A 14,607-nucleotide genomic window follows, 5' to 3' on the forward strand; every position below is an offset into this window, starting at 1 on the left:
TTACTATCTACAGTTTGTTTCTATAGTTCTATGGTTAGCAGTGAGCTAAATAATAAAGCAATTATAATAACAGTAAAATACTAGGCATTTGCTGAGTACTTACTCTGTACCAGAGTTTTTTTTAGTACTTTGCATGCATTATCTTATTTAATCTTCACAAGCAAGCCTTTGACTGTATTGCATGTGTATGTGTGTCTATGTATCAGTGTGGACTACTCGATTACTGGTCCATTTGTGCTAATCATTTGCATATATTTTTACCCAATACCTGTAAAAAGTGGAGTCCTAGAACAATTCTCTGCTATGATTCAAATTCTAACTGGAGAGGAGAGAAAGTGAAAGCTGAGCAAAGAGAGGAAAGGGATTTAAATGAAGTTGCCAGGAGAATTATTGCCTCATAAGATATAAATACTCACCTTAAAATCTGTTGTTCTTCTCTGACTTCTGGTAAATGCATATTCTTTTTCTTAGCTGGGTTTGTGAGTTGACAGTTTTCCCATACATATTTGTAAAAATGGTCTTTCTTTTGACCTGAAAAAGATTCCTCTCTGTTGTAATATAATTTTAGCGATAACTAGACTACAAAAAATAATAGACTGCCCAATTCCAAAACACTTAAGGGATATTTTGTGAATTTTTTCGCTATTACCACAGGAGCATATATTACCATAATTTCTTATTTTGCTTATGTCTGTTTCGTATGCATCGCCTCAGGGAGTAACTTTTATTGTTTTTATCTACTCTGAATAGTGCATAGCCTAGAGTGGGTTCCCACAAAAATGTCTGTTTAATGAAAGAATGATTTCATCTGTGACTTGAAAGAGTTAATATCTTCCTTTCAGGTCAAATGCACAAATCAATTCTCAACCAGAAAACAGACCCCCTATAGCTATTCAGGTCACACACCTGTTTCCTTAAATATCATTGCCAAATCACATTTTATATTCTATTTTATTACTGTGCATCCATCTTTCCATAGCATTAGAGGTGTTTCATTAAAAAGCAGTGTAAATTCAATTTGTTTTTATATTCACCTTGACAAAATTAAAAATGAATCATTGAATAAGTTCATGTGTATTTTGTGTATTTATGAAATTGTACAAACCAATCATAGTCTTATGTTGGGCATAATTTATTCAATTATCTGGGAGCATCAATTGATATTATTATTACCTGAAAGGGTAATATTTTTTTTTTAAGATTTTATTCATTTATTTGACAGAGAGACACACAGCAAGAGAAGGAACACAAGCAGGGGGAGTGGGAGAGGGAGAAGCAGGCTTCCCACAGAGCAGGGAACCTGATGTGGGGCTCGATCCCAGGACCCTGGGATCATGACCTGAGCCGAAGGCAGACTCTTAACGACTGAGCCACCCAGGCACCCTGAAAGGGTAATATTTAAGGTAGAAATTTGGCAAGAACATCAATGTAAGCACAAAATTAAGAATGTTAATCAAGGGGCGCCTGGGTGGCTCAGTCGTTAAGCATCTGCCTTCGGCTCAGGTCATGATCCCAGGGTGCTGGGATCGAGCCCCGAATCTGGCTCCCTGCTCTGGGGGAAGCCTGTTTCTCCCTCTCCCACTCCCCCTGCTTGTGTTCCCTCTCTAGCTGTGTCTCTCTCTGTCAAATAAATACATAAAATCTTTAAAAAAATGTTAATCAAGAACAATTAATTTTTAATGATCAGGTTGTCTTTTCAGGCTCCTTTTCTTTGAACCATCCCTTAATTGGAGGAGAGTCAGGGAGGGTTCCTCAGAGACCCATCCTTGGCCTTCTTATCACTCTGAATACATGATTTCTGGCCCTAATCATCTGTATCTGTAGCTTCCACTAGCACCAATATGCTGATGACTCCCTTATCCCATAACAAGTTTGAGTAACAGCTTTGCATCTCCAACTGAGCCTAGGATCGCTGTGATAGGCTCCTCAAAACTTCATGTTTCTCCAAACCTATACGTCTTCTAGAAGTCTATATTTCATCTATTATCAGTCAAATTACCCAACCTGAGAATCATATTCTTTCCTTAACCCTCTTCCTCAGCTCCTCATCCATATTCTGTTAATTCCTTTGTCCATCTCTTAAGCTTCCCTCCTCCCTTTCTCTCCTGTTTAAATTCAAGCCCTCATTGTTTCTCCCCCAGATTTTCTTAGTAATTTCACTGGTATTTTGTTTCTGTCTTCACTGCCCTTACCTTGCTCCAGAGTCTGACTCTTAGGAGTTACAGATCACCTTAGGTTGTACCTTACTTAAACCTTTATGTATAGCCCCATTTTCTTCAGGATATGGTTTAAATTCCAAAGCATGGCATACAAAACCAGGATGCCTGCCCACTGTCCTGCTCAATGCTGAGTTTGTCTCTGACTGTTCTCTAGTCTCACCTCCTCCATCTTCATATATATTCTTCACTTCAGGCATGCCAGTTCACTTGCAATTCTCCAAATATGACAAACAATTTCATCCCTTTGTAAACGTGGTTCCTCCTGCTTCCAGTGCCCTCACCCCAATAGCTCTGAATCATTCTTCAAGACACATGTCAAGCATCCTTCCCTTACTCTGTCCTGCATGAAGTAGTTCTCTGTATTACCATTATCTTTGGGGTTATTGGAACAATCATCAGACTGCAATATCAATATTTATTTTCTCTTTTTTAAAATAAGTTATTTTTTCATTTGTCATTCTTTAATCTACAAATTTAAGGTCCAAGACTGTATCTTGTTCTTCTAAATATACCTAGCATCGTTTTAACATATGTTAGTTTCTTAAGCAATGTATGTTTAATTACTTAAACACACTCTTTGTTGTCTTTTGGATATTTCTTTAATTTATGCCCCTTAAACCATTTTCATCTTCATAGAGAAAATACTGTAGATCTTATTCTAAAAATTATTAGATGTTTTCCAGTGGGGCCCCCAAGGCTTGGAGAAGCTTTAATTTGATAACTATTTTTGGTAGGAAGAGGATAATAAGCTATCACATCAAGTAGTATTAGCTAATTAAAAAAGGAAACAAAAATATACCTTTCCTTGGCAAGAAAAATAAGGGCAATAAAGCTGCTATATTTAAATTATACTTTTGTGTTGCTAGGAATTAAACTCTTAGTTATCAGTTTAAAAAGTAATACACTTAATATACTAATTTATAATCAGTCAGATTACAATAGAAAAAGCCACATTTGGAACTAGAAAGGACTATGTTGAGTCTTTGTTCTAACAGTTGTGTAGGAAAGAGGATTCTCTAAGTCTCAGGTTCCTTATCTGTACAAAGGAACTAAAAATGAATGACATGTATGTAAAGGGCTTAGTGCAGTCATGGCTACAAAGCCCATAAAACGTAACTGTCATCATCACCATCATCATCACCTGTTAACCGTTGGTTACTTTGGTCATATTAGATAAGCACATTTACAAAACTTCGCAAATGTAATTTGCTATGTATATAAGCAGTAGATACCATGACTTAAATGAGTAGGCTTGCCATTTATTATTTACCTTGCCAAGCATAAAACATCGTCTTTAAACCAGTTTCTGAGATTTCCTCTTCCTTGGCAGTTGGAAATCCGCCAGCAGTAATGCCCTCAATGAACATTTTATCACTGTGGGCATCCATTAAGGATTGATAAATAGGCAAGATACCCTAGGAGTAAATATCTCCTTGTCTTTTTACCCCATCTAGGGAGAATGTCAGTAAATGCAGAAGGAAAGCTTCTCTCTTATGTAGCTAACCGTGGAAGTGGCTTGAAAAGACTGCTTTTTGGCCATAGAGTAGACAAGCTCCGAGCCGGTAGTCACCTGCCTGGTGATATTTCCCCTGAGCTTCACCATCCCTCCGCTAGCTTGCCTACAGCACACCGCACCTTGTGTTGAATGCACTATATTTTCTATTTCCCCCTCTCCTCCGGATTAAGAACATCAGAAACACAGTCACCAGAGCAAACTCCCAAGTGGTTCCGGCATTGGGACTGAAAAATCTGTGCAGATAAGACAGGCTTCAGGTGCAGCCTCGAGACGCCCACTTGAGGCCAGAACCAACAATGACGAAGTGTTTGTGTGCTCCGTGGGCTCGGCCAAACGCTAACAGTGCTGGACACCGGGCGTGTGCTCAAATATTTGTTGGATATATGTCTACACTACACAACCTGTTTTGAGTCAACCGCATCCCAACCTATAAAATAATCCAGCTGTGTGTGAGCTGAACCTGAGTGCCATTTCGCAAATACAAATTCTATCTTGTTCATGCGTCTGCGGGAATAAAAACAGTTTAAAAAGGAAGCCTCGCGTGTTTGTTTTGTTTTCTTTTTTTCCTCTTGTCAGGAACGTTCCTCTGACTTTGTAATTTGGACTATCAGCAAGAGCGTCAAACAGCAGCAGAGCAGAGCGAGAGACTTTTCAAAGTCTCTTCCCAACGTTATTTTAAGGTGAGCGGCTCAGGCCCCACTTTTACGCACTTGGGTTCAAGCCTGGGCATCAGGTTCGGGTCTGAACGGTGTTCCGGCCGCTCTCCTCACCTGGGGGTGGGGGCTGGGGCGAATGGGGGCAGCTTTCTGGCCCCCGTCCTCCTGCTCCTCGGGAATCTTGTGGGAGAAAAAGGACGTGTGGTGGGGGTCCAGGCAGTCAAGCAACCCCGGGTGTGCGCACTCAGAGCCACCACGTCCAGCCCTTCCCTGCCTTTGCAAACTGCGCGCCCCGGTACCCGGCACCTGGGCCCCGGCGGTAGCTGCGGCGCGCGCACGCGCACTCGGCGACCCCGCGCCCGCTCAACATTTTATTCCACGTGTTGCTTGTTGTAGGAGCCACAGGTTCCCCACCTGCGCCCGGGCGCTCTGGCCGCCCCGCCTCTGCCCAACGGGCGTTGTAGGATGACAGGGTTGGCGGGCCCCGGGCCGGCCGAGGAATTCACGAGGCGCTCACGTTCACCTCCAACGCTAACTCCGCCTATTTAATCCCGGCGGCTCCCCCTCTTCTCCCGGCTCCTGCCCGCCCCTTTCGCCCTGGTGGTAGGAAACATTCCGGTCCCAACTCGACGTGTCCGGAAAGCTCTGGCCAGTTTCCCTTTCGTTCTGCGATCGCTGCTGCCAGCCGCGAGGCTTTCTCAGACCGGCAGGCGCAGCTGCCGTGGGTGAGGCGCCTGGGGGCCGCAGGCTGAGCGGCGGGGCGCCCCGAGCACTATGCTGGACCCGTCTTCCAGTGAAGAGGAATCGGACGAAGCATTAGAAGAGGAGAGCCGAGATGTGCTGGTGGCGGCCGGCGGCTCGCAGCGAGCGCCACCGGCCCCGGCTCGCGAAGGGCGGCGGGACGCGCCGGGGCGCGCGGGCGGCGGCAGCGCGGCCAGACCAGTGAGCCCAAGCCCCTCGGTGCTCAGCGAGGGGCGAGATGAGCCCGAGAGGCAACTGGATGAGGAGCAGGAGCGGAGGATCCGCCTGCAGCTCTACGTCTTCGTGGTGAGGTGCATCGCGTACCCTTTCAACGCTAAGCAGCCCACCGACATGGCCCGGAGGCAGCAGAAGGTGAGTTGCACGCAGGACCGGCCGCCTCCGGCCGCCACTTCTTCCTCTCCGGAGTTTTCTCCTGGGAGAGCTCTGGGTCGCTTGCCCTCTGCCCTTGTTCAACGCGGGTACTATTTTTGTTGGTCTTCGAGGTTCAAGGGAAGACCGTGCTTTAGCTGGCTGGGTATCGGGTTGCAGAGGCCGCGTCCTCCCCCAGCCTCCCCCTTCTCGTTGGCAGAAGCTGTCAGCTCGGCATCCGTGAGACTAACCGGTACGTGGGCTGTGCGGTGGTTGCACCCGGTGGGGCTCCGCTCCGGCCAGGTTAGAACGCAACTCCCATCAACTTAATTTTCTAACAGCAGTGGTGCATTCCTGTCCACCCAGTTCAGCTGGAGCTGGACTTTGCTGTGGGTGTAAATGACTGTAGTTAGGCGAAGCAGGTGGAATCTGGACACTTCTGTTAGCTAGAGAAGCCTTCACTAGGGCGAAGGGGTAGAGATTTTCCCCAGTGAATAAAAAAAGTTAAGCTTCCTATACTGCTGTAAAACTAGGACTTCAAATCCAAACGTTGGAAAGGGTACGCAGTTTTGAAGAGTTGCTGTAGGTTGGTAATTCCTGGTCTGGGCAGGCCTAATGAAACGCACTATTGATGAAAAACAAAGGAGTAGCACATTGCCACTTAATAAGGAATGCTTTTTTTGTATCCCAAAGTGATAAGGAGTTCCAGGTGTAATATTTTCCGACCTTAGTTTTTTTTTTTAAAGATTTTATTTATTTATTTGAGAGAGAATGAAAGACAGCATGAGAGGGAGGAGGGTCAGAGGGAGAAGCAGACTCCCTGCCGAGCAGGGAGCCCGATGCGGGACTCGATCCCGGGACTCCAGGACCATGACCTGAGCCAAAGGCAGTCGCTCAACCAACTGAGCCACCCAGGCGCCCCTTTCCGACCTTAGTTTTAAAACCAGATTCCATGGGTCTAATGTACTGTAACAGATGAAAGTCATGACTCAAATTGCCCTAATCAGGTAAATGTTCCAAATAAAACATGTCTAGTAAATATTTCTAATAGAATGATGAGCCTAAAGGTTCAGGAGAAATCTATCTCCTTAGTTGGACAATACCTGGAGACCCAGAGAGCTTGTCATTTGCCCAAGGCATATTTAGATGCATAGGTGTTTTCTGAGGTATTAAGTATGTGAGGCATTTCTTAAAAATTTGGAAAGCTTTTGAACTGCCGTCTGAAACCCCACTACATCTTCCACTAAAGGCAGTCTTCCTGCCACCCTCCCACCCTCATTTATCCAGCCTTTAAAAACACACCTAAACCAAGAAAGCTGTTTTGAACCCTTCATTCTCTGGGAGTATTTACGGGAGGATTCTCCACAGCTGTCACCTGATTACAGATCCTTCCAGAACCTAACCTGTAGGTAATTCAGTCACAAGGCTAGAGCTGGAAAAGATGTTGGTACCCTCTAGGCAAATTCCTCATTTTGGAGGAGAGCAATATATCTAAGCACCATTTCCTAATCTCAAACCAATTGGCACGATTGAAGCTACCATTCCTCAGGTCGGTTGTGAGCACCCCATGGAGTTCTTGTGTACCTTCCATCCCACTCATAGGTAAGTACTTCCTCATTGTTTGTATTGCAGTTACCTGTTGCTTCTCCACTCCCATAGGTCCAGCAGCTTTCAACTTCAGTAGTCCTTAACTAAGTGTAGGTAACTTTTGGCCTGTGTTCTATGTGGTTCTATAAAATGCTTCTGAATGTCATCCAGTCATCACGTTGATCATTCATATGTCATTTAAGCTTATTTTTAGCATATTAAAGTATAAAAATGTATCAAACTAATGATGTAATGTATGGTGATTAACATAACATAGTAAAATGTATGGTTAAACTAACGGTATCTCTGTTCGGACTCTTTAAAAAGACACTGGTAGCTGATACTGTGCTAACTTCACATTTTGTTGAAACTTTCATTTTTTCATAGCTGCAGATCTGACTCATTTAAAAAGTTTCTACAGAACTTCAACTTTCGAACAGGTACATTCATAATACTAAGGAAACTATATTGTTATAACCTTATCCGGGTGTTACCAAATCGAACAAAACCCTGTGTCTCATCATCTGATCTCTGCAAAAATGTTTGGAATACTTGGAGACTTCAATTCTGTAAATGTTGAGAGAATTGCATACGGTCAGATTAACTTTTGTGAATTTTATTAAGGGCGAGGCCATATAACAGCCTAAGTGTATTTGCCTTATGCAAAAGGCTCCATCTTTTTTTTTTTCTTTTTAAATATGCTTACTAAAGAGAGCTGGAGCATTTCTTGGCAGTAGGTTTCCTCCTAGGACAGTGAAGTGGGAATTCATATTCTTGTGAATTTGCACAAGTCAATTAATGCCAAAAACTTTAAGTCTTGAATTACACAGTTGGGTTATATAAAAATAATGGCGTAATTGCAAAATCACTAATTCATCATATATTTTTCTGTATCTTCAAGTTTAGGTATCTAGTAAAAGGATTTTAAAGATTTTGACAGACACAGGGGGAACACAAGCAGAGGGAGTGGGAGAGGGAGAAGCAGGCTTCCTGCCTGAACAGGGAGCCTGATGTGGGGCTTGATCCCAGGACCCTGGGATCATGACCCGAGCTGAAGGTAGGTGCTTAATGACTGAGGCACCCTTAGTAAACGGATTTAAAGGCTTAAATGTTGTTGAAATGCATATTGCTGCTTACTCAAAAGTTTCTCAATTTGAGAGTTTCTAAAATTCTCATCTAAAAGCGTCTTCATTCTATAAATGACAGAGCCTTACCTTGACTGTCTTAGCTCTCTGTTAAGGGCAGGTGAGTTTCCGTGAACTAGAGCTGAGCCCCATTGTGGTTTTGGGGTTTTTTTTGTTTTTTTCCCTTTCTTGGCTAGAAGGCCCACAAATCAAGTTAGGGATTTTAGCCAGGAGTTATTTGTGAAAGCTTAGTAGCATTAAACTCAGTTGACTAAAACATGCCTTTGCTTTTGGCTGGAAAATAGGGCCGTTAGGCCCTGTGACTACTGATGGCTGGACCCGGGTACTGACAAAGCTTCGTACCCGGTGGTCACATCACCTGAACGAACATACCCAGGGGTTCATATGTGATACAAATACGGAGTAACCACTAATGGGAAAAGGACTTCAGCTGTGAAGTGCCTAAGCCTGATGCTTATTTACCTTGGTTACCTTTGCACCATCCGAACACCACAGCAATAAACTTTGTATGACTCTAGATCTTTGGTTAAAGGTGGGATCAGTGTTGAAACTACAAAACGGTGACACAGATAATCACAACTGTTTCATCATAAGGCAAACTATAAAGGCAGTTTGTTGAGCCTTTGGAAAACCCGGGGACCCTGTAGGAAAAAACAGGTGAACAGGTGATTAGAATGTAGGAAGAGTCTGACAAACCTAATGGCCACCGTGGTAGAGGTTAAGTACATTCACTCCTACAGATACGGGCTTAAACTACAGGTCTCCACTTAGATGTACAGGACTTAAAGTGCTAATAGTTTAGCTGTGTCCGTAGGTTTCTAGTGAGTGGTTGCACGGTTTTCGTTGAATTTAGTAAAGTCAGCTGTTGAAGGAGCCAACTATTTAAAAAATAGGAGTTAAAAAGACGGAAATATTACCTAATAACTTTGTATGAATCATATACTCATGTTCTTTGCATTTTATGTGCATGGCCACTGTAATCACTAAATTGTGACTTATTAGACCTTCATATAGAATGATCATTCCCACCACTTTGCATAATTTTCTTTTAATTCTAAGTTTGGGAAGTGTATGCAAATACTGAAATGACAGATGTGGGGGAAGTAAGCTCATTAGGTAAAACTGATCAAGGAGAGTGCATTATAGGGAAATAGATAGTATTGGGTGAAAAAAACAAAGTAGGCTCTTTCCTAGAACTGACCTCTGAATGTTCCATTACAATATCTCTGGAAATGATAGCCCCTTATGTCTTTAAGTTAATTCTTAGTTAACTGCTTAGATGATCCGCCCCCCCGCCAAGTTCAGGGAAAGAGCCGGTTTTCTAGAAAAAAACCCTACAGATTTACAAAGGTTGAGCATCCCTTACGTTATGCTGACAGTCCTTGTCTTCATGCTGTGTTGCCCCTCTTTGGTGCCGAAGCTACAACTGTGGCCTTGATGTATTCTCAGCAGAGTGTATCTCACAGAAACTTATCTGGATACGTGGAAGTGTCCGATTTAGTCCATGTTTCAAAGAATTAGGTATAGTTTGGGGAAAAGGAACAAAAGCAAAGTCATCTAATCTTTGGAAACTAAAGTTCTTAAACATGTGGATTTTGCCTTATTTTTTATTAAGATTTTATTTGACAGCAGGAACACAAGCAGGGGGAGTGGGAGAGGGAGAAGCAGGCCTCCCACAGAGCAGGGGGCCCAATGTGGGACTTGATCCCAGGACCCTGGGACCATGACCTGAGCCAAAGGCAGACACTTAACCGAGCCACCCAGGCGCCCCTTGCTTTATTTTAGTGAGTGTTCATGGGGAGGCAGAGAGGGGGAGAATCCCAAGCAGACCCTCCTCTAACTGTGGAGCCTGATGTGGGGCTCAGTCTCACGACCCTGAAACCATGACCTGAGCTGAAACCAAGAGTCGGACATTTCAACCGACTGAGCTACCCATGCACTTCCCCCCCCCCCCAACATGCTTTTTGAGATCTCCAGGATCCCCCACCAACCCTTGTAAAGGAAGCCATAAAAACAGTAATACCTGTTGGTACAAAACTAAGGACGGCCGAGCAAAACTGTTAATGCCGCTATCGAACCTGAGAGCCCAGCAGTGTAGGAGCCCAGTAGTATGCCTTGCTTTCTTGTTTGCAGGTTTCCAGCAGCTGATACAAAAGTCTTAAAAAAAAAAAAAAAAAAAAAAACCCCACAAACCACCCTCTTCGGGAGTTAGGATAATTAATCCCATGTGCTCCTGAGGCGTTGGTACATGATGGTGCAAATGTAGAAGGGGATGGGTCAGGTTGGCTTTTAATAACCAGGAATACGTTGTCCTCTGGGGAGTGAGGTGGAAACCACATTAAAGCAACCTCAGACTGGACTTCAACAGTATCTTGGGAAGACGTATGTTGCTTCAATTCCTTTAATCCTCCACAGGGTATCTTGAGGCCATAACACTTAATTTAATGGAATGAGTTGTGCTAATGAGAACTCAAATGGATTAAGTGACATTGGCATTGGCTTCTTTCAAAAATGAAATCAGCTGTACTTGTGATATACCGTGACTGCTTATAAAGTGAAATAAAATAACGTGATCCTCTTTTCCCTCTAGTTTTTTCTTTTAATGGAAACCGTTCCCTTTATTTGTACACTCACAAGATAAATAGCACAGTTTGTAAGGTCATTAAAGAATTTTAAAATGAAAACTAATTGCCAGGTTATGAAATATGGAAATTGAGTGGAAAATCCCACCAGTTATCATTTGGTAGTGAGGCAGGCCTCTTGGATGATTGTGCTATTTCGTATGCATTTCAAGTTCATTTAGACCTTTGGGAAGGAAGTGGTGGGTCGCATAGTCCTGTGTGCTTCAATCTTTAGGCTATAAAAGTCCTAATGACTGACTAGTGGATGTATCATTGGAACAAAGGGCACCTTCCCAAAGTTAGGAATGTTTAGGAATCAAATCATGAAACCATTGTCCTAAATTGGTAACACTTCATTTTAGGACTACTGTTTTGGTCCTTTTGTTTCAAAATCAGCTAAGGAGTTTGGTAGGATTTCCTTTGAAAACAAAACCCCAAAAACCAAAAACCTGTGATTTCTATCTTCAGCTGTGTGTTAGAATTACCTGGAGAGCTCTTAAGAATCCCATCATCCAATTTGCACCCCTAACTAATGAAATCGGTCTCTGAGGTTGTAGTCTTAAAGCTTCCTTGGTGATTCCAGTGTACAACAAAGGTTGAGAATGGCTGCTTGTTGTCATTAAAGCTACAGGGAACTGAACTTATTTTAACCTGGGCAAGGTGAAAGTATTTGCAGTAATGAGATTATTGAGTAATTAAACCAGTATTCCATATTAAGGTAAAGGCAGGAGGGATGCTCTAAGCGTGGAACCAACCTATCCAAATAATATTCTAGACTTTATTGAATCAATACAGTGGGAGACCGGTACATATTAGACTTCTAAAAAGGTCTTTAATTAGGTAATATGCTAGAGGCGATTAAATTGCATTTGCAATTGTGTAATTCACTATAAAACCACAGATCCCAGATTTAGCAACAGAAAATATAGGATGCTCAGGGTAAGCCTGAGTGTTGCCTTCCATCCCAAAATAAACTGGGGGAGTATAGTGAAATCTGAGTAGGAGTTGACACTGAGTAATGCCTAACTGAAGAGTAAATTTCACCAAGGTCTTTCAAGATCATTAGTGGGAGGAATATTTCTCCTGTGTATGAGGTAGTAGTGCATAAAGGTCTTTCAAAAAGTAAATTTCAGAGGCCTTCTTAAATAATTCTTTTAAGTGAAGTACTTAAACAGTTCTAAATGTTTTGAGATTTGTGTGTAGTCTTTTGGCAACATTGTAGCATTAGGTAGACAGTATGGAAAACCTATTTCAAGTTATGTTAGTGTCAAGTCAGTGTTGTATACCTGAAACTAACATTGTGTATCAACTATAATAAATTAAAAAGCATTAGTGGGTTAAGTTGGTTTGCGTTTGGGAGTCTATTTGTAGGGCATCATTGATGGTCTTTTTGAAATTCTATATCCTTTGTAAACCTTATGGTTTGAATATTTTCATTTTCTAACCTTCAAGTTATGAATCTTTACAATGAAAATGTTACTGGGGCAAAGGGTATGACCAATTTAAAGGCTATCTTTCCAGTCTGGTAGCTGAGATGATAGTTAACTTGCTCTTAGCTGATTGTGAGGATGAATGTATGTGTATGGTCTAATATCCTTTTCCCATTTTTCTATTGAGATACTGGTTTTACTGATATGAGCTCTTATCAGTACGTTGAGGATAGCGTTCCTTTGTGGAGGGGGTTTCTATGATCTCTTACTGTTTTTAGATCTACTTCGATTTTTTTTTTTCCCCTTAACATTGAGTTTCTTTGACAACTTCCCATCTAGAATTGTTTGAAGCAAGGAGTTGACTTATTCCCCTAAATGGCTAAGCAGTTCTTGCAGCCTAATTGATTATGCTCTACTTCCATTACTACGCTGTAAGTCAAGTTCATATTGTTTCCTTCATTAACTCATTGGTCAAATATTTATTATGCCTCTACTTAACACTATCAGATGTTTTGGAAATACAGTAAGGAATAAAACAAGCAGAAATTCCCTCACAGGCTAGTGTTCAATAACTTACAGATTGTATGTTTTTCTTTATAGCTTTCCCTAGGTTACCTATTCTAATTGATCTAGCTCTTCCTATTGCTAGTATCCTAGGATAATCCTGTATTTTAATAACCTGATGGGATTAGTTCCATTTGTCAAATTCTTTTCATCCTGTCTCTCCCCCCCCCCCCCCCGCCTTTTTCTTAATTGCAGCAGTATTGAAACAGCTAGGAGATCATGGTCTTCAAGGGCCTGGGCTTCATTCTTCAGTAGTATCCATGCATTGTATGAGGATGGCATTTCCTGTCTTTGGGTGCTGGCTTTTTCACTAGTAAAATGGGGATAATGGCCACATAGAATTCTTGTTATAATTAAATTAGATGACATATATAAAGTGCTTAGTTTAGTGCCTACTGATGGATATGCTCCAGACTAGATGCTATTTTTTTTTTTTTAAAGATTATTTATTTACTTGACAGAGAGAGAGATAGCGAGAGCAGGAACACAAGCAGGGGGAGTAGGAGAGTGAGAAGCAGGCTTCCTGCCGAGCAGGGAGCCCGATGTGGGACTCGATGTGGGACTCGATCCCAGGACCCTGGGATCATGACCTGAGCCGAAGGCAGATGCTTAACGACTGAGCCACCCAGGCGCCCTAGATGCTATTTTTTTTTTAAGCCTGTTGGGGGAAACTATTTTACTAAATTCACTCTTCTAGCAACATAAACATCTCTTAGTAAAGCCTATTATTTATGTCTTTGTGAAGTTTTGTAGGTTTCATTATGTAGACTGAGGTTTATAACCAAGGTTATTTTTAAACATTTTATAATTTTTTGTGGCTTATCTTTTTCTATTACTGTTAAATTCTAAACTACGCTATTAAAAAAATTTTTTTTTAAAAACTTAGTATTTTTTAAAGACTTTTGAGAAAGGGAGAGATAGCAAGAGAAAGCACAAGCAGGGGGTGGGAGGTGGTGCGGAGAGGGAGAAGCAGGCTCCCTGCAGGGAGCCTGATATGGGGCTGGATCCCAGGACTCTGGGATCAATACCTGAGCAGAAGGCAGGTGCTTAACAAACTGAGCCACCCAGGCGCCCCTAAACTAACTTGATTTTAACTGATCATGTTACTGTATACTACTGATTGTTTCAGTAATGATTACCTGATCCTTCTAGATTGTCTATGTGGATGGCTGAATCTTCTGATAGTAATGACTTGTTCTTTCCAGTAGCTCTACCTTTTCTGTTTAATGTCACTAGTAAGAATGTTCAGAATAGTGTATTTTTTGCCATACCTTTGTCTTTATCCCGGCTTTACTGAGGAATGCTTTTGGTATTATACCAAGGAATACATTGTTAATATTTTAGAATATTCTTTATTGTTACACTATTTATTACATTAAAAGGATAAAGATATCAGGAATTGACTTTGAATGTTATCAAATTACTTGACATTAGTTGAGGTAATTGCCTAACAATTTTACGGATGTGACTAGTTTTCATGTTTTTTTTTTTTTTTTTAAAGATTTTATTTATTTGATAGGGAGAGACAGCGAGAGAGGGAACACAAGCAGGGGGAGTGGGAGAGGGAGAAGCAGGCTTCCCGTGGAGCAGGGAGCCCGATGCAGGGCTCGATCCCAGGACCCTGGGATCATGACCTGAGCCGAAGGCAGACGCTTAACGACTGAGCAACCCAGCGCCCCTAGTTTTCATATTGTTAAACCATATTTACATTTCTAGGGTAATTGCTCCCTGATTGTGGTTTTGTTTTTTTTTTTTTTTT

At 42.0% G+C, this 14,607-nt stretch overlaps 1 protein-coding gene across 9 annotated transcripts in view; it reads left to right on the forward strand.

The window, feature by feature from the left end:
• The first annotated feature begins 4,973 nt into the window (after positions 1-4,973).
• Positions 4,974-14,607, forward strand: part of CADPS2 (calcium dependent secretion activator 2) — a 495,106-nt gene continuing 485,472 nt past the window's right edge. For 3 of the 9 annotated variants that reach the window (XM_081800173.1, XM_081800177.1, XM_081800174.1), the window contains exon 1: positions 4,980-5,504. In XM_081800173.1, the coding sequence (XP_081656299.1) occupies positions 5,166-5,504 (339 nt within the window). In that variant the 5' untranslated portion in view covers positions 4,980-5,165. Of the gene's footprint in view, positions 5,505-14,607 lie in introns of all 9 variants that reach the window. The other 6 variants (XM_081800175.1, XM_081800178.1, XM_081800170.1 and 3 more) reach the window with 5 other exon arrangements.

The sequence above is a fragment of the Leptonychotes weddellii genome, chromosome 12 (assembly GCF_054177405.1).
Source record: "Leptonychotes weddellii isolate Sample4059 chromosome 12, ASM5417740v2, whole genome shotgun sequence".
Taxonomy (NCBI): domain Eukaryota; kingdom Metazoa; phylum Chordata; class Mammalia; order Carnivora; family Phocidae; genus Leptonychotes; species Leptonychotes weddellii.